This window comes from Cherax quadricarinatus, chromosome 9 (assembly GCF_038502225.1).
Source record: "Cherax quadricarinatus isolate ZL_2023a chromosome 9, ASM3850222v1, whole genome shotgun sequence".
Lineage (NCBI taxonomy): Eukaryota > Metazoa > Arthropoda > Malacostraca > Decapoda > Parastacidae > Cherax > Cherax quadricarinatus.
In genome coordinates this window covers 20,399,472-20,424,238 of record NC_091300.1, presented here as the reverse complement: position 1 = coordinate 20,424,238, position 24,767 = coordinate 20,399,472, and the positions used below count along the sequence as shown (strand labels likewise).

The 24,767-nt window shown below is 38.3% G+C and overlaps 1 protein-coding gene across 3 annotated transcripts in view; it reads right to left on the bottom strand.

Annotated features, from left to right (window-relative positions):
- LOC128686098 (protein fem-1 homolog C) overlaps positions 1–24,767 on the bottom strand; it is a 265,106-nt gene that overhangs the window by 15,340 nt on the left and 224,999 nt on the right. For 2 of the 3 annotated variants that reach the window (XM_070083296.1, XM_070083297.1), the window contains exons 3-5: positions 22,534–22,746; positions 14,253–14,471; positions 4,016–4,205 (exon numbers count right to left, since the gene is read on the bottom strand). In XM_070083296.1, the coding sequence (XP_069939397.1) occupies positions 4,016–4,205; positions 14,253–14,471; positions 22,534–22,746 (622 nt within the window). The remainder of the gene's footprint in view (positions 1–4,015; positions 4,206–14,252; positions 14,472–22,533; positions 22,747–24,767) is intronic. The other variant, XM_053772767.2, reaches the window with a different exon arrangement.

Below are 24,767 nucleotides of genomic sequence, written 5' to 3'. Positions count from 1 at the left end.
ATTTACATTTAATGTATTTAAGTGTCACCACCCCTAATTAATTATGTAAATTTACACGAGACAGCGAAAGGATTAATTAGAAAATCTAAACAGATATACAGTGAACCCTCGAGTTCTGAATGGCTCCCAACTTGATCTATTATGTAAGTGTATTTTTGTAAGTGTATTTTTGGGGGTCTGAAACAGATTAGTCATTATTCCCAATGAGAACAAATTCGTTCGGTAACAGAACTTGAATAGCCGTCTGGGACGAAATAAGTTCTAAACTCGAGGGTCCACTGTACTATTCTAACAGATTAAACAATATTAAAGGTAACACAAAAAATACTTGATAATCACTTTCTCAAATTCTAGAAAAAAAAAAAACTCTCTCTCTCTCTAAAGAATTCAAATCCCCTTCCAGCTTTTGATACTACCAATGAGTTCAACAGCTTCTTTGCCTCAAATGGAACCAAGATAGCAAGTGATATTCCCCAGCCCCTATCCAACATTAATAAAGTTCTTACTGGCAATTACCTGAACTCCCTGTACCAATCACTGCCTCAGAAAGAGTCCATAAACAAATCACTTAACCCCTTGACTGCTGCAACCCCCAATCCTGAGGTGTCGCCTGGTGTCTCAAAAAAAAAAAAAAAAAAAAAAAAAAACTTATGAAATGATAGAGAATCTTTTCCTGATTGTAATGACACAATAAAAACGAAATTTGATGGAAAACTGACGGAATTATGCTCTTGTGAAGTTAGCAACCTCGGTGATATTTACAAATTGGCGATTTCGCCCACTTTGAGCCCTATTTTCGGCTAATTCCATTGTTCCAGTCAACCAAACTCATAGCTATTTCTTTAAAACTCCGTTTTTTTCTAACGACTGAGTACAAGAAACTGCCCATTCACTGATTTCAACTACCATCAATAACGTGGTCAGAAATTTGCAATTTGGCCAATTTAAAAATTAAAAAATTAAAAAATATGACAATTTCAAAATAAGGTCCAGAATGAACAATGCAGACATTCCTGGCTCTAAAATAACATTTTCTTTGTTCATCAGTCACATCTCCAGGCCCCTCTGATATTACTCTTGCTTTCTATTTTGAATTTTTAATCAAACAAAAAATAGAAGATTTACTGTTATGCAGACTACTGCAATATTGTAATAATTGTACATATAATGTCAACCAATTCATGACTGCATATTAGAATGGCTAGTTGGACATGTATCGGACAATGACATCATTTGTTTACTTTTGAACATCGGCAAAAATCAAACATTTCCCCTACTTTGAGCTCTATTTCCAGGTTCTTTTTATAGTAAAACCAATCAAAATCACCTCTATTTCTATATGTTTTCCATTCTATCAAATGAGACCAAGAAAACGAGAATGCAATCATAAACACTATACGAAAATAGACCACAAAGTCGGCATTTTAATTAAAAAAAAAAAAAAAGTCGGAGTTTTTTTTTTCTCATTATGCACTGCGTGCTCCAGGATTTTTTATATGGTGCACACTGACCACACAGACCCATTCTCTCACATGTGGGCCTACCAGTTTTCTCCTGCTTGATTTGAAGCCGCTAGAATTTATGAGTATATATACGTCAAACACGGTGCCTCGTAAGACGTATATATACAACCGAAACAGTCAAAGGGATAAAAAAATAAAGGATGTAATCAATCCAAAATACTAACACTTGTATAAAAGAAGGCCTCACAAGTACTGTCACCATCCCTGTATATGACAGACGTAACAAGATACATTTTAGTGTTGTATCAATAACTGTGTATGACATTACAAACTACCAAGGTCACAATAATCCCAAGTCTTCCAGTGGGTCACAATAAACAACATTATGTTCATAAGCAAATTTTATAACTACTCGTTAGAGAAAAGTAAGGTAAGAAATTAACATACTGGGCCAGAATACTACACAATACAACTACCTCACACCACAGTGGAAGGAAAAGTAAGATATACTGGTATCTGAGAGTAACCACTTTTGAGTATATTACATTTAGATTGCATAGTAGAGAAATTATTATAACAGGAAAAAAAGAATGAAAATGGATAACAACAACTTTCCAAACAACAGACACCAAACAAATGATGATATATTTTCAAATCACTTATACTCTGCTGTATGACAGCTTCATTTAATGCATGCAAAACTACAGAGCTGGAAAATATGAAGACAACATCCATTGCACCCAGCTATTCAAACACTAAACTACTATACTGAGACCCAAATCTGTGTTAAAAGCAACTCCTTATGACAAAGGAAGGCATAGTATTGTGCATGGCAACCTTATTATTAACCCTTTCACTGTCGGTCCTGTAATATTACGGTTTGCAAGCCAGTGTTGGTTTCGTAATACTACGCCAAAATTCTAGCGGGTTCCAATCTTGCGGAGATAGCTGGTTGGCCTACATATGAGAGAATGGGTCTGAGTGGTCAGTGCGTGCAGTATAAAAAAAAATCCTGTAGCATGCAGTGCATGAGAAAAAAACTGCAACTGTGTTTTTGGTTTCAAACAGCGACTTTGCGGTGTATTTTCATATGGCATTTATGGGTGTATTCTCGTTTTCTTGGTTTCATTTGATAGAATGGAAGATACACTGCAGAAATAAAGGTGATTTTGAATGGTTTACAGAATAAAAGTACCTTGAAATTGAACTCGAAGTAGTGGAAATGTTCGATTTTTGCCGATGTTCAAGAGTAAACAAATCACGTCACATGTCCAATGTACATCAACCGGTGGGTGTAATATGCTTTCACAAGTGCGCTGATATTACATATACCATTTTTATAATAATACAGTAGTCTGCATAACAGTAACTCTTCTATTTTTTGTGTGAATAAGAATTCAAAATGGAAAGCAAGTGTGATATAAGAGGGGCTTGGAGACATGACTAATGAACAGAGAAGATATTATTTCAGTGCTAGGAATGTTTGCATTGTTAATTCTGGACCATATTTTGAAATTGACCTTCCTTGAATTTTGTATGAAATTGGCCAAATTACCAACTTCTGATCATTTTATTGGGAAGTTGAAATAGGTAAATGGGCAGTTTCTTGTACTCAGTCAATAGAACAAAAGTAGTTCTAGCGAAATAGCTATGACTTTGGTCAACTGGAACAATAGAACTGGCAGAAAAATACGGCTCAAAGTGGGCAAAATCATCGATGCATAAATATTGCCACAATCAAGAATTTTACGAAAGCATAATTCTGTAAGTTTTCCATCAAATTTCGTACTTTTGGTTTCATTACAATTGGGAAAAGATTCTCTATCATTTCATAACAAAAAAAAATTTTTTTTTTTTAATTCTTTGACACTGAGAGCAAGTTTGCAAGCAGGGGTCTCGACAGTGAAAGGGTTAAGCTAGGATACAATAAATGCACCAAGATTTCTTAATATCCGACAATTATAAGGTAAATTGCTAAATAGATACGGTTTTAAGATAGAACTTGTTATGCTCTGGTAAATCAGGGATCTGGACAAGGGTAATTATGTCAAATTGTGAGCAGCAAGCATTGACAATCTGGATGATGAGGCCCTCAAGCAAACAGTCCTGGTCAGAAACTGGGCTGCAGGCATGGTGATCCTCAGACACTATACAAGGTTTGTTTGTAGGTTTGTTTTTCTTTACTATATATTACTGTATCTTACTTAACCCTTAAACGGTCCAAAGAGATCGACGTTCAAATTCGTAGTGCTACAAAAGTAGATCTACTTTTTTTTACACATTTTCAAATATAACAAAAAAAAATGTAGATAAAAGTTTTTTTTACACGTTTTCAAATGTAAAACAAAAAAGAAGATCTACATTTTTTTACATACTTTCAGATGTTGAAAAAACGTATATATACGTTTGGACCATTTAAGGGTTAATTAACACCCACCAGCCTGTAATAAAAATGTTTTTTTCGAGTAGCCAGTTGTTGTCACCTTTCTATTGCTATCCTTATTTTCTAAAGTTTCCTTATCATTTTTGCATACAATGCAAGAAATGCTTACCTTTCAGACATAGCCATCTTCCAAAATCTGAGAGCTCCAAGCATATCCCTCTTCTTGTCAACATAGGTAGCTCCAAGTAGTTCTAGGGCATCAATTTTATCTTTCCGTGATATTAGGTCTGTTCGAGATATAAGATATTCAACAATGTGTGTGTGGCCAGTAACACTGGCTGCTAGTAATGGTGTCATTCCTGAAAAAAAAAAAGAAAACTGAATAATCCTATGTAATCTACAGCTCTTCTAACCAAGAGCCATTTAAAACAAAAACAATTAAAGCACTAAATGTAACTTGCTATGACCAGCACCACCACTCTACTACTACATTAACATTGTTTCCAAGACTAAATCTATACCACCCACTGCTCACATAATATACTGACTGAAAAAATCAAAGCTAATCAATGAATTTTTTTTGGCATGTGAAAGATTACCTATTTGTATATGTATAAAGGTAAAAGATTTCAGTAGCTTTAAATACACTATCACCCCTTGGCTCCCATTGAAAGCTACCTTGTATTTACCACTCAATTTATGAAAAAATATATCATTTGTGTCCTTTCTGCATCATTATTAAGTAATCTGAAATTGTGACTTCACTTTTCTCCCTCTTGATGCCAAAATATTCTACTTACCTATTTTCTTGAATATTTTCAGAACTTTACTAGAGTTATCAGTTCCTCTCGTTCTTCCTGTCTACCAAAAAAAAAAAAGCATGCTTGACGTAATTCATATTTCTTAACTCTGTGATGCATTTTGTTACATCTTAGCATTTTTTTATATGTACAATACCAATATTTGTTTACTAAATGTAAAAAGAAGAAAAACTCTATAGGTTTCTTCTTCTTTGGGTCAACCTGCTGCAGTGGGAGACACTATAATATAGCTGTATATTCTAATATAGATCTAGTGCATGTTGTGAACAATTTTACAAGAGTTCTACTGATGATTTTAATAAAAAAAAGAGAGAGGTTATCACAAGAAAACCACACACATACCAATACACTGGCAAACTTCCTACTAAAATATATGGATGGTTAAAAATAATAATAATAACAATAATAATAATACTCCATGGGGAAGTGGAAAAGAATCATACTCCATGGGGAAGTGGAAAAGAATCCTTTATATATATACATGTATATACAGTGGTCCCTCAATAATCGTCCATAATCCGTTCCTGGAAGTGGGACTATTATCGAAATGGACGATTTATGAATCAATTTTCCCCATAAGAAATAATGTAAATTCAATTAATCCGTTCCTGACACCCAGAAGTATTAAAACAAAAAAATTTTTTACATGAAATATACATGTAGTACATAAACAATACAATGGGAAATGATGAATGAAACATTAACAGCATAACACTTACCTTTATTGGAGATTCTTCTTAGTGTATGGGAGACTGGAGGAGGAGAGAGAGTGGATTGTTTATAGTTTGGAAGGGGAATCCCCTTCCATCAACATCTCGGGTACCAATTGCTTTTCTGGGGTTACTTCTCTTCTCTGTTTCTTAATGCCACTAGGACCACCTTGAGAGTCACTGGAGTCCTGTCTCGCAAAAAAACTGTCCAGAGAGCTCTGTTTTTGGCGTCTCTTTAAAACTTCCCTAAAATGGGCCAAGACTCTGTCACTGTACAAGTTGCCTATATGGCTTGCAACATCCTTCTCTGGGTGATGTTTCTCCATAAATCTTTCCATCCTACCCCACATTTCAAAAATTTCCTAAATTTCTGAAGAAGGCACCTTCCTCCATCTCTCTTCCTCCTCCTCTGCAGCAAGATTCTGAGCTGTGATCTGTTGCTGTTCCTGCTGAAGCTCTTGCAGCTCCTCAGTGGTTAGCTCTTCGTTGTGGTCCTCCACCAACTCTTCCACATCCTCCAAACTCACATCCAACCCCATGGAACTCCCCAGTGCCACAATGGATTTAACAACTGACATAGGCTCATCAGGGTCAGCCCCAAACCCTTCAAAATCCCTCTTGTGGACACAATCTGGCCACAATTTTCTCCAAGCAGAGTTCAAAGTCCTGGTAGTCACTCCCTCCCAAGCCTTGCCTATAAGGCTTACGCAATGGAGAATACTGAAATGTTCTTTCCCAAAATCTCGTAGGGTCAAGTGAGTGTCTGAGGTCACATTCAAGCACCTTTCAAACATTGCTTTGGTGTAGAGTTTTTTAAAGTTTGCAATGACCTGCTGGTCCATGGGCTGGAGGTGAGGAGTGGTATTCGGGGGCAAGAACTTTACTATGATGAACCCAAACTCCTTCAGAATTAGGTCATCCAAGTTTGGAGGATGAGCAGGTGCACTGTCCATTACTAGGAGGCACTTGAGATCCAATTTCTTTTCCAGGAGGTAATTCTTCACACTAGGGCCAAACACTTCATTGAACCACTCTACAAAAATTTCCCTCGTGACCCATGCCTTACTATTAGATTTCCAAAACACACACAATTTACTCTTCATAACATTGTTTTTCTTGAACACTCTGGGATTTTCAGAATGGTACACTAGTAATGGCTTCACTTTGAAATCCCCACTAGCATTAGCACAGAACATTAGCATCAGCCTGTCTTTCATAGGCTTGTGTCCTGGCAGCGCCTTTTCTTCCTGAGTAATGTAGGTCCTCTTTGGCATTTTCTTCCAAAAAAGGCCTGTTTCATCACAATTGGACACTTGTTCAGGTTTCAGTCCTTCACTGTTTATGTACTCCTTGAATTCATGCACATATTTTTCAGCCGCCTTGTGGTCCGAACTGGCAGCCTCACCATGCCTTACCACACTGTGTATGCCAGTACGCTTCTTAAATCTCTCAAACCAGCCTTTGCTGACCTTAAATTCACTCATATCATCACTAGTTGCAGGCAATTTCTTTACCAAATCGTCATGCAACTGCCTAGCCTTTTCACAAATAAGCGACGTCATAAAACTATCTCCTGCTAATTGTTTCTCATTTATCCATACCAATAATAACTTCTCAACATCTTCGAGTACTGGTGATCTCATTTTTGTCAGCATATTTACCCCCTTTGCAACAACAGCGTCCTTGATTTCCTTTTTCTTGGCTATGATGGAAGATATGGTTGTACGGGATTTGTTATACATCCTGGCCAGTTTGCCCACACGTACGCCACTATCATATTGTTCAATGATGTTTTTCTTAAATTCAATCGTATTTCTCACCTTCTTTACCAAAGGCTTGGCACTAGGAGCTTTCTTTGGAGCCATGGTAGCTTATTTAGCACTTAAATACCTTGCAAGCACTAATATAAACGAAATATTATGAAATATTTCGCTGGAGCACGTGAAGGGACCGTCGCTCACTGGTAAACAATGGCACACTGGCTGGGAAGGAAAGGCCGAGGCGGCTCGAGGAGGCTCAGACCGTGAGTACGCGTCCGGACGAAGGACTATTAGCGAGTTACCGGACCATTTCCGAGCCAATATTTTGACGAAAAAACAGGACTAACTGTATTTCCAAAATGGACGACTTTCAGGCCAGACGATTATTGAGGGACCACTGTATATGCATGTGCGTTGGTTTAGAAAGTCACGTAAGCAAACACTATGACATATTTATTAGAAAACGTTTCGGTCCTGGGACCTTGATCACTTCTAACATACAGAGGTAGAAAGACATTATATATATATGTTAGAAGTGATCAAGGTCCCAGGACCGAAACGTTTTCTAATAAATATGTCATAGTGTTTGCTTACGTGTCTTTCTAAACCAACTTGTCGGTATTTATTACCAAGGTTTATACCATGCATGTGCGTGTCTGTGAAGTGTGACCAAAGTGTAAGTAGGAGTAGCAAGATATCCCTGTTATCTAGCGTGTTTATGAGACAGAAAAGGACACCAGCAATCCTACTGTCATGTAAAACAGTTACAGGTTTCACAGTCATCTGGCAGGATGGTAGTACTTCCTTGGGTGGTTGCCGTCTACCAACCAATAATAATAATAATATTATTATTTTAATAATAATAATAATAATAATAATCCTAGGTAGTAGGCTGGTAGACAGCAACCACCTAGGGAGGTACTACCGTCCTGCCAAGTGAGTGTAAAACGAAAGCCTGTAATTGTTTTACATGATGGTAGGATTGCTGGTGTCCATTTTTTTGTCTCATGAACATGCAAGGTTTCAGGTATGTCTTGCTACTTCTACTTACACTTAGGTCACACTACACATACATGTACAAGCATATATATACATACACACCCCTCTGGGTTTTCTTCTATTTTCTTTCTAGTTCTTGTTTATTTCCTCTTATCTCCATGGGGAAGTGGAACAGAATTCTTCTTCCGTAAGCCATGTGTATCGTAAGAAGCGACTAAAATGTCAGGAGCAAGGGGCTAATATCCCCTTCTCCCATATAAGTTACTAAATTTAAAAATAGAAACTTTCGTTTTTCTTTTTGGGCCACACTGCCTTGGTGGGATACGGCCAGTTTGTTGAAAAAAAAATAACAATAATAATAATAATAATAATGCATATATTTGAAGGTTATCATGAAGTTTACCACTTTCACATCTCTCTGGTTTTCTGGCAATAACCTCTGATATATAATCACCACCAGAACTGTTTTCTAATGATGATAACCTATTTATAATAATCACCAGAACTTTTTTTTTAAGAGTACATGTACCTAAAAGAGTAAACCAAATCTCGTGGCATCGGTCTTCAGCATTTAGTCTAGCCTATGTTTTTAATTTCCATTGGATATATGGTAATACAGTACTACCTCCTGTAAAACAATTCATTGTTCTACTACTGTGAGGGAAAAACTTATCTAGCCTACTTTTCTGCCAGTTGAGGGGGTTAGAAGTCTTCCTTCATGCTCATGACTAGGTTGATAGTATCCTCAGCTCACACAGCGAGGGACAGGGGATCACTTCTCAGCATGGGTGACTTTTTATTCTTCATTTTGGGCATGTCTGCTTACACTTGCTGCCCCTGTTCACTTACCATTAAGTAGGTATGAGGGCATTAAACAACAGTTGTGGATTGCATCCTGGGGGAGAGGATTAAAGGACTCTTGACGGAAGTAAGACAGAGTCCTTGATGACACACAGACTTCGTTGGGTTATCATGGGCTACTAATCCTCTAAGTTAATAATCCCAACAATATCTTATCCTATCTTTTGTATTCTTTTATAAACTTCAATGTGGTTATCCTATCTCCTTGTTTTTCTTATATAAGCCAAAGATGGCATATCTTGTGCTCTTGGCCTTTCTTCATAACTCATTCTGGAAGACCAAGCATTATGACGGTACTACAAATTCAGCTGCTGCAATTTTGTGTTCCTACAAGAAAACACTCGTATATATGCCCATGGTACAGCCCAACTCTTTGAAAAATACTTAGCTAACACAAAATTGCTCAAATAAAAAAAAATTCTGGATAATGCCCTATACCATCCCATTTCACTAAATTATCCTACTTCACACAAAGAGTTGTGTTTCTCCCTATGAATACTTGATTTATCCAATGGCTAAAGCTTTATTATACATAATGAAACTAATACCATCTCCTCTCATCAGAAACCTTGATGGCAAAATTAAGTCAACAGTCTGGGAAGATTATTCAAGCCATGTAAACATTCAAGTGAACTTGGGAATTACTGTAAAATCATTCAGATTTGAGAGCTATTTTAGTGAGAAGAGAACAAGAATAATAACAAATGACCACACTGTTTTATACATATAACAACATCTTAAGTTTGACAGACTACAAACTTAGTGGCTGTCCCATCACAGCCTAAGATGTTAATGCCATCAGAAAATCCCCAGACAAATACAAGCCTCCGAGGTCATAAACCAAGCAATATACATTTTTTTTTTTCATGAGTGGCTTCCTCAGAGACAAATGAAATGTACAGAGAATCACAGAGCTATTACAGTATGGGATCAGAGTATAGATACATAGGTAAGAAGTGACTGTGCAACCAAATAAACAAACCACAAGGTGATGTTATCTGTACATTAGATTCATGTGAAATGAGTTCCTTAATACTATAAATGATAGTTGAAGTGCTGGCAGTAAAAACTAAAAAGCAAAATTCAGTCATCAAACTTGTATTCGAACCAACAGATGCATATCCCATGAAGATTAACCTAGACAAAGGCATCACCCCACATGCTCTAAAAACTACAGATATAGCCCTCACTCCACAAAGGTGGCAGTAAAGTAATCACTTTGTCACAAATTTTTGAGAGTGCTGAGAAGATTGCTAAACACATGGAATCAAAATACTTATACAACCCAAGATGGGTATCCTATAACTCTTTTTAAATTTTCAGTAAACTTGTTACCTTTTTTCATAACCCATTCTATTGTTCTATGAAATAGTGAATTAATAATATCCATACAACTTCATTTTAAGTTTATATCTTATATGGGTGTGAAGCATAGGTTGTGAATGCTGTAGTAAGAAGCCTGGATGTAATGATGTCATGTTTGAGGGCAATGTGTGGTGTAAATATCAGGCAGAGAATTCATAGTTGGGAGATTAGGAGGTGCAGGATTACTAAAACTATTTATGCAGAGGGCTGAGGAGGGGTTGCTGATGTGGTTTGGACATTTAGAGAGCAGAACAAAATAGGATGACTTGGAGGGTGTATAAATCTGTAGTGGAGATTAAGGTGGGGTAGGGGTCATCCTTGGAAAGGATGGAAGTAGGAAGTAAAAGAGGTTTAGCATGTGAGGGGCTTGGACATCCAACAGATATGTACAGGAGGGCCCTACTTATACAGAACGTTACGTTCTGAGCTACTGTTGTAAAGCAAAACTCATTGTGAGGGAAACAGACTTTTTTCTTTTTTTTTACTTTCAAATGCATATAAAAGCCTGATAACATGTTTACACTATTATATATTAAGAGAGTAATAAAGCTAGGCCTAAAAAATGCATACATGTACTATACACACATTAACCCTTTGACTGTTTCGGCCGTATATATACGTCTCATGAGCCAGTGTTTCGGACAAATATATATACTCAATAATTCTAGTGGCTTCAAATCAAGCAGGAGAAAGCTGGTAGGCCCACATGTGAGAGAATGGGTCAGTGTGCACTGTATAAAAAAATCCTGCAGCACGCAGTGCATGAGAGAAAAAACTCCGACCGTGTTTTTGGATTAAAACTCAGACTTTGAGGTGTATTTTCCTATAGTACAGTGGACCCCCGGTTAACGATATTTTTTCATTACAGAAGTATGTTCAGGTGCCAGTACTGACCGAATTTGTTCCCATAAGGAATATTGTGAAGTAGATTAGTCCATTTCAGACCCCCAAACATACACGTACAAACGCACTTACATAATTGGTCGCATTGGGAGGTGATCGTTAAGCGGGGGTCCACTGTATTTATGGTTGTACTCTCGTTTTCTTGGTCTCATTTGATAGAATGGGAAACATACAGTGGAACCTCAAAAATCAAACTTAATCCGTTCCAGGAGCTAGCTCTAAATTCGAAAAGTCTGAAATTCGAAGCAATATTTCCCATAAGAAATAATGGAAATACAATTAATCCGTTCCAGAAACCCAAAAATATTCACACAAAAAATACATTTTATAGAGATTAATTACAGTTTTACATACAACAAATACTTTAGTTTTTAATTATGTATAGTAATACATATAAAATAACATTTTTACTTACCTTTATTGAAGATTGGTGATGGTATCTGGAAGATAGGGAGGAGGAGAGAGGGAGTTGGAGTTAGTGTTTGGAAGGAGAATCCCCCTCCATGAGGACTTCAGGTAAAGCCCTCTCTGGGGTTACTTCCCTTCTCTGTCTTTTAATGCCACTAGGACCAGCTTGAGAGTCACTGGACCCCTGTCTCACAAAATAACTGTCCACAGTCCTCTGTTTCTGGCACCTCTTTAACATTTCCCTAAAATGGGACATGGTTCTGTCACTGAACTTGTTGCAAAGATGGCTTGTTTCAGCTTGCTCAGGGTGGTATTTCTGCACAAACATTTGGATATCATTCTACTTGGCACAAATCTCCTTAATCTTTGAAGAAGGCACCTCATCCACTCCCTATATTAACACCTTTCGCAACATCAGCTTCCTTGATTTGTTCTTTCTTTGACAGGATAGAACCGATGGCCGACTTGTTTTTCCCATACATCCTCGCAAGCTCAACAAGTCTCACACCACTCTCATACTTCTGTATTATTTCCTTCTTCACATCTATGGTGTTTCTCACTTTTTTTACCACAGGGGTACCACTAGCAAGTTTCTTTGGGCCCATGGCAGCTTATTTCACAGTCCCACAAGCACTAAACACAACGAAATAATCGTAAAATGTGTGAATGAGAGCACAGGTTAGTGTTCACTCAAGCATAAACAAAGCTAGACTGCTCATGGCGCCTGCGTGGGGATGCGGACAGAGTGGGTGGCAGACAGGTCCCGTACCCGGCGGTCCGAAAATAGGGGTACATTCGATAATAGGAACACAGTTTGTCCGAAAAAATGGTCCTATTTTCGAAACGTTCGAAACGTGATACGTTCGATTTTTGAGGTTCCACTGTATTACAGAAATAGGGATGATTTTGATTAGTTTCCCAATGAAAACGACCTTGTAATTGACCTCAAAATAGCAGAAATGTTCAATTTTTACCAATGTTCAAGAGTAAGCAAATCACACCACACATCCAATACACGTCAACTGGGGAGTCTAATATTCTTTTACTAGTGCACTGATATTATTTATACCATTTTTACAATAATGCAGTAGTCTGCATAACAGTAAATCTTCTAGTTTTTGTGTGAATAAAAAATCAAAATAGAAAGCAAGAGTAATATAAGAGGGGGCTGGAGACGTGACTAATGAACAGAGGATATGTTATTTAAGTGCCAAGAATGTCGGCATTGTTTATACTGGACCCTATTTTGAAATTGTCATCTTTTTTAATTTGCATGAAATTGGCCAAATTGTCAATTTCTGACCACTTTATTGGATAGATGAAATTGGTAAATGGGCAGTTTCTTGTACTCAACTGATAGAAAAAATGGAGTTCTAAAGAAATAGCTATGAGTTTGGTCGACTGAAACAATGTAATTGGCCAAAAATAGGGCTCAAAGTCAGGGAAATCGCCGATGCGTATATATTGCCGATATATTTCAGTCAAATTTCGTACTTTTGGTGTCATTACCATCGGGAAAAGATTCTCTATCATTTCATAAGAAAAATTTTTTTTTTTTTTTTTTTCCAAAAATTTTCCGACATCAGGAGACACTTCAGGATTTGGGGTTACAACAGTCAAAGGGTTAAATTATTTTCATCCTTAGCTTATAGTGAGTGGTGAATATGTTTATTATAAGTCTGAATCAGTGAAGACTGGGTATAATTGAAATCCGCTACATTAGCAAAATGCTGTAAAGCGAGGCACTGTAAAGGCTCGCCTGTATGAGCATGTTAGATTGGAGTGGAGGCAAGTGGTTTTTTATGACTTGACATGTTGTTGGAGCATGAGAAAGGTAACATTCATGAAAGGACTCAGAGAAACTGGCTAGCCGGACTTAGGTCCTGAAGGTGGAAAGTACAGTGCCTGCATGCTGAAGGAGGGGTGGGGATACTGCAGTTTGGAGGAGTATCTGAAATGTATTATTATCAGCAAGCCTCTGGCAAGGCAGTGATGGAGTGAGTGATGGTGAGCGTATCTTCTCTTTCAGGTCACCCTACCTCGGTGGAGGACAGCAAGTGTGTTAAAAAAAATTAATGGCATCTAGTTCTTCCTGTTGATGGCTTTAGGAAACATCCTTTATCACTTCTTTCCTTTTCCTTTTTTAATATTGAATGCAGTTATTATGTTGTCACTTTTTCCTATCAGACAATAAACAATTATCAATTGCTTGCAATCTTATTTCACAATACACTTTGTTTAGATCTTGAAGCCATTTTCTAGCCATTTTATATTTGCATGTAAATAAGCAAGTATGTATGAATAAGTAGATGTTAGATGTTGTGCAGTGAGGATTGCTTTTTTTAAATAATGTACACTAAATCTATAACATCAAAGGTTGCACAAAAATCAATCAGAAGAATATAAGTAAGTTATTAAAAAAAATCACTACACTTACTCAATATATAGCTGAAGTATTTTACTACGAAAATCAAATTATGAAAAATGTAAATAATGTAACACTCAAAATACAGTACAGATAAAAATATATTGCAAGGAAAAATCACTTAATAATCAAATTTGCACATTTGTGAACTTACCATAAGAATCTACATCCATCTTGGCATTATGATCTAAGAGAAGCTTCATGATGTCCAATGAACCAGACTCTGCACAATCATGTAGTGCTGTGTTACCCTTAACACTTTTGCGATTGACATTTGCTGTAATTTCTATGAGGTATTTGGCAATCTCAAAGTGGCCTTTATAACAAGCGATCATCAAACATGTGTGGCCATGGCGGTTGGCAACCTCAATGTCTGAAATGAGAAATGACCAATTCTTACTGTATACAATACAGTACTGAAATTTAAAGCCAATACCTGAAAATATTTTTATATGGTCCCATTTTTTAATATTTACCATGTTACATTATCAATCAAAAAGTTATACAGTCTGAACATATATGCTGTAAAGTATTAGTTTAGCTGATTATTTCCTTTACAACAAAGTACTTGAAAGTCCAACAGGCTTATATGAATGAGTTCGATAGCACTTAGTGGAGACAAGTGATGATTATAACTTGATGTGCTGTTGGAGTGTGAACAAGGTAACATTTGTGAAGGGATTCAGGGAATTGATTATCCAAACTTGAGTCCTGGAGGTAGAAGCACACTGTCTCCATTTCAAAGAAGGACTGAATTCTGCAGTTGGAGGGTCAGTTCAACAGTGATGTTAGCACATTTATCACAAGAAAGCAATTGAGTGAATGATGGTAAATATGCTTTTCCCCCTACCTCTGTGGAAGATAAACAGTTTATCTCCCCCAAGTTTATAAGCTGATAAGAAGTATACTATTGTTGATCTGGTTAAATGAGACATACAGGGTACAACAATCTGACTGAGTACACAGCAACACCTGACATGCTGGGTATTAAGCAAGCCTCACTCTGTATGCTGCCAGATGTGGTACCTGCTAAGACAATCTTAAAATAGGCATAAATAAAGGAGATATAACCAAGAAAACTCAAAATAGATTCAAACTGAATAAAATCAGATTTAGAAAGGATATAGATAAATACTGGTTAGGTAATACAGTGGATCCTTGGTTTTTGTGATTAATCCATTCCAGAGAGTCTGCCAAAAACCAAAATTCATGAAAACTAAAACCATTTTCCCCATAAAAAATAATGTAAATCCAATTAATCTGTTCCAGACACCCAAAAGTATTAACAAAAAATAATTTTTTTAATTTTTTTTAGAGATTAAATATAGATTTACATACAGAAAACAATGACAAATTATTACAAAAAAAGTGATTTTTAAAGATGGTAGGTTTACTCATTTTGTAATAAAGAGTTCGGGATACATATATACAACATTAAAATCAATTAATCTTTAATATTATATAAAACACACAATCTTTGGTCTAGAGGTATTTAAAATATATATACATGTTACAATAATAAATTACAGTGGAGCCCCGGTTAACGATTTTAATCCGTGCAAGAGGGGTAATTGTTATGCGAAATAATCGTTATGTGAATGAATTTTCCCCATAAGAAATAATGGAAATAAAATTAATCCGTGCAAGACACCCAAAAGTATGAAAAAAAAATTTTTTTTACCACATGAAATATTAATTTTAATACACACAAACTGAAAAAGGCATGCACACTTACATGACACTTACTTTTATTGAAGATCTGGTGATGATTGATGGGATGGGAGGAGGGGAGAGCATTATCTTCTTACTGTTTAGAAGGGGAATCCCCTTCCATTAGGACTTGAGGTAGCAAGTCCTTTTCTGGGGTTACTTCCCTTCTTCTTTTAATGCCACTAGGGCCAGCTTCAGAGTCACTGGACTTCTTTCGCACAAGATATCTGTCCATAGTGGCCTGTACCTCTCGTTCCTTTATCACTTCCCTAAAGTGTTTCACAACATTGTCAGTGTACAGGTTGCCAACACGGCTTGCAATAGCTGTGTGAGGGTGATTTTCATCCATGAAGGTTTGCACTTCAAGCCACTTTGCACAGATTTCCTTTATCTTTGTAGTAGGCAACTTCTTCAATTTCTCTCTCCCCTCCTCTGAACCAGTTTCCCCAGGTCTGGCCTCTTGCTCTTGAAGTTGATCTATCAGCTCATCAGTGGTTAGTTCTTCATTGTCCTCCTCCACCAACTCTTCCACATCCTCCCCACTAACCTCCAACCCCAAGGACTTTCCCAATGCCACAATGGATTCCTCAACTGGCACAGGATTCTCAGGGTTAGCCTCAAACCCTTCAAAATCCCTTTTGTCTACACATTCTGGCCACAGTTTCTTCCAAGCAGAGTTCAAGGTCCTCTTAGTCACTTCCTCCCAAGCCTTACCTATAAGGTTTACACAATTGAGGATATTAAAGTGATCTCTCCAAAACTCTCTTAGAGTCAGTTGAGTTTCTGAGGTCATTACAAAGCACCTTTCAAACAGAGCTTTTGTGTACAGTTTCTTGAAGTTGGAAATAACCTGCTGGTCCATGGGCTGCAGGAGAGGAGTGGTATTAGGAGGCAAAAACTTCACCTTAATGAAGCTCATGTCCCCATAAAGTCGCTCTGCCACGTCTGTAGGATGACCAGGGGCATTGTCTAACACCAGGAGGCACTTAAGTTCTAATTTCTTTTCAGTTAGGTAATCTTTCATATTGGGGGCAAATGCATGGTGTAACCAGTTATAGAAAAATTCCCTAGTGACCCATGCCTTACTGTTTGCCCTCCACAGCACACACAAATTATCCTTGAGGACATTCTTTTGCCTGAACGCTCTGGGAGTTTCAGAGTGATACACTAATAAAGGCTTCACTTTGCAATCACCAGTAGCATTGGCACACATGAGAAGAGTAAGCCTGTCTTTCATAGGCTTATGTCCTGGGAGTGCCTTTTCCTCCTGAGTAATGTAGGTCCTGCTTGGCATTTTCTTCCAGAACAGGCCTGTTTCATCACAATTAAACACTTGTTCAGGTTTCAGTCCTTCAGTTTCTATGTACTCCTTGAATTCCTGCACATATCTTTCAGCCGCTTTGTGGTCCGAACTGGCAGCCTCACCATGCCTTATCACACTATGGATGCCACTACGCTTCTTAAATCTCTCAAACCAACCTTTGCTGGCCTTAAATTCACTCACATCATCACTAGTTGCAGGCATTTTTTTAATTAAATCGTCATGCAACTTCCTAGCCTTTTCACATATGATCGCTTGAGAGACGCTATCTCCTGCTAGCTGTTTTTCATTTATCCACACCAATAAGAGTCTCTCAACATCTTCCATCACTTGCGATCTTTGTTTCGAAAACACAGTTAAACCTTTGGCAAGAACAGCTTCCTTGATTGTCTTTTTGGTGCCCACAATAGTAGCGATGGTTGATTGGGGTTTCTTGTACAACTTGACTAGGTCGGCGATACGCACTCCACTTTCATACTTATCAATGATCTCTTTCTTCATTTCAATGGGAATTCTTACCCTTATTGGAGTACGGTTGGCACTAGAAGCTTTCTTGGGGCCCATGGTCACTTATTTTCCAGAAACAGCACCGAAAACACTGTAATAATACGAAATATTCCGAGTGTATGCTTGGATGTTAGCGCGGAGGCTGGCTGGTAAACAATGGCACGGGCGGCACATGTGAGGCTGGCTGAGGGCGCACATTGGACGCATCTCGGACGAAAATCGGTGAGCGGGTTTTTAATCGGTATGCGCGGCAAAAATTTTGCGATTAAAGTAAGCGGTATGCGAAATAATCGCTATGTGATGCCATCGTTATGCGGGGGTCCACTGTATTAGCATCTTAAAATAATAATATATATATCTATGCTAAAATAATAAATTATACGTAACATATTTACAATAATAAATTACAATCAACTCCTTATGACGCTCCGTGTCTCTCATGACACTTATCCGTGGTGTGTTGTGACGCTCCCTCTCAACTGTGTCACTTGACACCCTTTCTTCCGTGTAATGACGCTCCTGCTCAACCGTGTCCACTAGACACCCTTTTCTCTGTGTCACACGACACTCCTACTCTCCGTGTCACACGACACCCTTTTCTCTGTGTCATACACTATCTCTACTGTGTCACTCTTGACACCCTTGTCTCTGCGTCGCACACTATCACCCACAGCGTCTTTCTTGAGGCCAGTCACATACTATTCAATGTACACTACAACCAGGCCATCTTCAGTGTCACAAGACACCCTTTTCTTCTCAGTGTTCCACTACGGTCCTGTAGCATATCTCAGTGTTCCACTCCATCATACTTCCCTAAGTGTCACACTACGGTCCTAGCCCAGTTCAGTGTAACACTCCAACCTTTACTTCATGTAATGTCCCACTAAAACAGCATCAGATGAGTCCGACCCACAGTTGACCAGCGTAGGCGGTGAGTCCGCAGACATCACCGGTAGTCCTGTAAATACTCTCCAAGGCCGGTAGAAGTACACCGTAAGATGGTCTGGTGAGTACTATCTACCGCCTTCAAGACCAATTGACACACCGCAAGGTGGTCCGATGAATTACTAGCAGAACACCATGCTTCAAGCTCACTGAGTGCGGCCGTCAAGTAACAGGGGCCATCAGACTCAGTGAGCTGTGGTGAGCGGCTCTTCTAAAATCAGTAGAAGCCAGTAGAATACTCTACTGCCAGTAGATGTGTACCATTAGGTGTTCTGGTAACTACTGCTTCGATGCATACCGTGAGGTGTTCAGGTACTTACTGCTTCTAAAGCCAGTAGATGTGTACCGTGAGGTGTTCAGGTACTTACTACTGCTAAGGCCAGTAGATGTGTACCATGAGGTGTTCAGGTACCTACTGCTTCTAAAGCTGGCTCAGCAGTCCCCACAATGGGTTTGATGACGTACCCAGTGGTACTGCCAGCCGGCAGGTTAACTATTTAACCACTAGTTTGGCAGGGGGCCGTACCACAAATCAATATAGTAAAGCAATACAGTAATAACATCACACTTACCTATATTGAAGACTCTTGTTGGTGTATGGAAGATGGGAGGGGTGGAGAGGGAGAAGTTACTATTGTTTGGAAGAGGAATCACCTTCCATAAAGACTTCAGGTACTGAGTCCTTATCTGGGGTTACTTCCCTTCTTCGTTTTTTAATGGCACTAGGACCAGCTTGAGAGTCACTGAACCCCTGTCGCACAAAATATTGTTCCAGAGAGCTCTATTTCTAGCAACTCTTTATGATTTGCCTAAAATGGGACATGGCATTGTCATTGTACATGTTGCCAACACGGCTTGCAAGAGCTTTGTCTGGGGGATGTTCCTCCACAAATGTTTGCACCCCACTCCACTTTGCACAAATGTCCTTAATCTTTGAAGAAGGCACCTTGTTCCATCTCTCTTCCTCCTCCTCCTCCTCTGCAGCAAATTCCTGAGCTGTGGTCTGTTGCTGTTGCAGATGAAGCTCTTGCAGCTCTTCAGTGATTAGCTCTTCACTGTGGTCCTCCACCAACTCTTCCATATCCTGGCCACTCACATCCAACCCCATGGAATTCCCCAATGCCACAGTACATTCCACAACAGGGTCAGCCCCAAACCCTTCAAAATCCTTCTGTTGGACACATTTTGGCCACAATTTTCTCCAAGCAGAGTTCATCGTCCTGGAAGTCACTACCTGCCAAGCCTTATTTATAAGGGTTATGAAATTGAGGATATTGAAGTGATCCTTCCAGAACTCTCTTAGGGTCAATTCAGTGTCCGAGGTCATGTCAAAGCACCTTTGAAACATTGCTTTGGTGTAGAGTTTTTTGAAGTTTGAAATGATCTGCTGGTCCATGGGCTGGATGAGAGGAGTGGTATTAGGGGGCAAAAACTTCACTGTGATGAAACTAAACTCATCCACCATTTGGTCATCCAAGTCTGGAGGATGAGCACGAGCACTGTCCATTACCAGGAGGCACTTGAGTGACAATTTATTTTTCCAGGAGGTATTTTTTCACACTCGGACCAAACACTTCATTGAACCAATCAAGGAAAATTTACCTCGTGATCCATGCCTTATTGTTAGCCTTCCACATCACACACAATTTATACTTGGCGACAATGCTTTTCTGGGATTTTCAGAGTGATACACCAGTAAAGGCTTCACTGTTAAATCCACACTAGCATTACCACAGAACAAGAGAGTTACCTTGTCTTTCACAGGCTTGTGTCCTAGCAGTGCCTTTCCCTCCTGCGTGATGTAGGTCCTCCTTGGCATTTTCTTCCAAAAGAGGCCTGTTTCATCACAATTGAACACTTGTTGGTGAAGGAATTCTTCTGCCTCTACACACTCCTTGAATTCATACACGAATTTTTCAGCCACACAATTTTCTGAACTTGCTCCCTCACCATGCCTTACAACACTGTGTATGCCTGGAGTTTACCTGGAGAGAGTTCCGGGGGTCAACGCCCCCGCGGCCCGGTCTGAGACCAGGCCTCCTGGTGGATCAGAGCCTGATCAACCAGGCTGTTGCTGCTGGCTGCACGCAAACCAACATACGAGCCACAGCCCGGCTGATCCGGAACTGACTTTAGGTGCTTGTCCAATGCCACTTCATTTCTTGAAATTTTCGAGCCAGCCTTTGCTGGCCTTAAATTCACTAACAGTAGCACTCGTTCTAGGTATTTTCTTTACAAGATCGGCATACAACTGCCTTGCCTTTTCGCAAATTATCAACTGCACAACACTATCTCCTGCTAACTGTTTTTGTTGGATCCACAACAAAAACAATTTCTCCAATATGTTTGACTGTGACCTCTGTTTCGGTATCACAGTTACCCCTTTTGCAACATCAGCTTCCTTGATTTCCTTTTCCTTCCCAATGATGGAAGTGATGGTTAAATGGGGCTTCCCATACATTTTGGCAAGATCGTTGATACGTACGCCACTTTCATATATCTATGATTTCTTTCTTTAATTTTAACGTGTTTCTCACCTTCTTTACCAAAGGCCTGGCACTAGGAGCTTTCTTTGGGGCCATGGTGTTTTATTTAGCAGTTGCAAGCACAAAAAACACTGGATTATTGCGAAATGTTTCGTATGAATGCTGGGTGTGATGCTCACCCGACGATAAACAATGCCAAACTGTTGCTGAGTGCGTCTGTGGCAGCGTTTGTGTGTGTGGGGCCACTGGGACATGTACCGTACCACCGCCAAAATCCAAGGGAAATCACGAAAACCAAGCCTATATTTTGATGAAAAAAGTTGCCGATAACCAAAATTCATGATAACCAAGACTGATGAAAACCAAGGGTCTACTGTAGTGTGATTGATGAGTGAAACAATCAGTCAGGTAGTAGGGTCACTGAAGCCAATACTTTGGATATCTTAAAAAAAGACTAGATAAATATGCAAGTGAGAGGAGTTAGATTTGAGAAGGACCTGTCAAACATGAGCCAGAAGGTCTACTGCAGCGTTCTTCCATTCTTATGTTCTTATACTTCACCCAGGCTCCCATACAATAGCCAATCAAATAAAATTAAAAAATGCAATGTTTTGGTACTCTGTGATTGACAAACACAATATGTCTGGTGTTATAACATTACTTTGTACACATAATTACTTATACCGAGAAAGTAGCACTGTACTGTAATGTAGTAAAATACAGTACAAGAGATTAATACTTTCCTAAGGCTGGTTAATAAGAACTGTATAAACAAAGCAAAATGCATTAAGATGTTAACATTAGAGGGAAACTACAACCATTCTGATATGAGAAAATTTTTAATAGAAATATCAGAACACTAGTTCTAAACCAAGAAATAACAAAATGCCAAGTACGTATAAGCCTCCTCCTCAAGGAGATAAAAGCAGTACTGCATTTCAAACTATCATAGAGCATAATGAAACCTAGTATGACAATCAAGTATGGATAATGGTGGACAATTTTTCGAAATGCAATCAAATAAATAGGTCACAATGAGCTAATTAACAATACAAGAAATGTGCAAAAAATGATAGCAGCTAAAACCGAAAATAAAAATTTTAATCCATGTTCTGTATATAATCTACCAAAAGCAAACTTGCAGTAGTTTAATGATCAAGTACTGTAGTAACTCAAACAATCCCTTACAAAAACCTGCATCTGACTGGTCAGGGCATCAAGCAGACCTTGTCAGAGACTGCATTTGGGATGATAACCCCAGAACCACCACAACATATACACACTATAAATATACAAAAGAAATACCATAATGTGACACTGTAAAAGTCATAATACCATAGGTGGAACAATTTACAACCAATCAGAAATGGAAACCAGACAAATGTTTTAATTTCTATTTCCAATATGTTGGTGAGTTGTAAATGAAGTATGATTCTTAAAATGAGAAAAAAAAAAAAAAAACTAACCTGAATTATGTTCGACTAAATATTTTACAATCTCAAAATGTCCATCAAAGCAAGCTGCTCTGAGTGGAGTGGAGTTGGTCTTGGTTGTTGCATTGACGTTAGCACCTTTCTCTAGGAGATAGGATACAACATCCAGGTGACCAGCTGCTGCAGCGCACCATAGAGGAGGAGCTCCATCTATGGTCTCACCATCAAACACAACTGCAATGTGCACTAAATCATTATTAACTTGCCACACTTCACAGCAAAATAGATATTCAGAGTATATATGAAATACGTATGGAGATAAATTAAAACGTCTAAAAATGTAATGTAAAACTTGGAAAAACCCACATTTTAAAACATACAAGTTTTTTTTTTAAATTCCTGATGTTGATCAATGTTTATCACACTTAGGAACAGCTCAGTATCAACAATAAGCTTGGTATCATCTGAAGCTCTGCTTCCCAGAAGAACTGTTAACTAAAGCTACAGCAATTTTTTATATACAGTGGTACCTTGGGATATGAACAGCTCAAAACTTGAACAATTACGTAAATGTATTTATGTAAGTGCTTTTGTAAGTGTATTTTTGGGGGTCTAAAATGGATTACTCTAATTTACATTATTCCTTATGGGAACAAATTTGTTTGGCATCAGCACTCGAACAGCCTTCTGGAACGAAACAAGTTCGTATCCCGAGGTGCCACTGTACTTTCTTTAAGTAACTCACAAATTCAATGTTAAGAAAATGCCTTTCCCATCATCTAGAACACTATAATATTTTTTGCTTATTTTACAAAATCTTCTGTATATGTATTTATATCATGTTTATGTTAGTATGTACTGTGCTGTATCATGCATTTTATTCCTCCAACTGCATAATCAGGGTTAAAAGAAGAGTACACTAGATATAATGTATATACAATACCTACTGTATACACATCTGTGCACCAGTTTGGTTGAAGTTAAATTTTGTAATAAATAAGTCACAGACTCTAGATTCACATGTTCAGGTTCTCTCTACAAGAGCAGTTCACATCAAGATTCACATGTTCTGGATCTCTCCATGAGAGCAGCTCACACCAAGATTCACATGTTCTGGTTCTCTCCATGAGAGCAGCTCATACTATGATTTATATATCGTCTGCTTCCCTCTATTTATATACACATATTTAGGATTAAGATAATTGGAAAATGGATATAGTATGTACAGTGGTACCTTCCTGAAAGTGGCAAGAAAAGGGTTAAGTGTTTAAGTCTTAAAAATAAAATCGAGCTTGTGTCAGGATGTCATCTCATGAAAAGAAAGATACAACAAGTATATAAAATGGAAGACCTATTGCTTGAGTGGAGTGAACAAAAAACAAAGAAAGGTGCACCACTTAATTTCATCTTAATTAGGGAAAAGACCTTACAGTTATTTAAAGCAGAATGTGAAAAGGAAGGAAGGCCTGAAAAAGTGTGTGTTTAGCAATGACTGGTTCCACAACTTTAAGTTGCGTAATAAGTTACGTACATAATATTAAGTTTTCTGGTGAAAGTGCTTCAGCTGAGGGTGGCTACGAGCCACATCAAGTGTTTAATGCTGACGAGACAAGTGTTTTTTGGAAGAAAATGCCAACAAGAACTTGTATCAGTCAGCAAGAGAAAAGTGCAATGGGCTTCAAGGCAGCAAAGGATCACTTCACCTTGCTCCTTTACAGTAATGCATCAGGCGATTTCAAGTATAAGCCCATGGTTATTTACCACTCAAAGAATCCGTGTGCTTTGAAAGGTGTAGATAAAAACACCGTACCAGCAACTGGAGGTCAAACCAGTCAGCATAGCTGACAGGAAATATTTACTGACTGGTTTAAGCATCACTTTATTCCTGAAGTCGAGTTTTACCTGCACAGCAAGAATCTTGCATTCAAGGCTCTCTTCATTCTTGATAATTCCCATAGTCATCCAGAAGCTTTGCTGGATGTGACCCCACATGTAAAAGTTGTATTTTTACCTCCAAATACATCATCTTCAATACAACTACTGGATCAGGGAGTTACTGAGTCATGCAAGTGTAACTACACAAGAAGTGATGAAAAAACTAGCTGCATCAATGGACTGACTCCAACCTGGCAGTAATAAGCTTCTGGAATAATGTATAATGTACTGCAGGGTAAAAGAAGCCAGAGATCCATTACAGAATTTATGCACACTCCAATGCAACCATCGACTTTAGTAGCAACAACAATTTAAGGTAAATAATATTATTT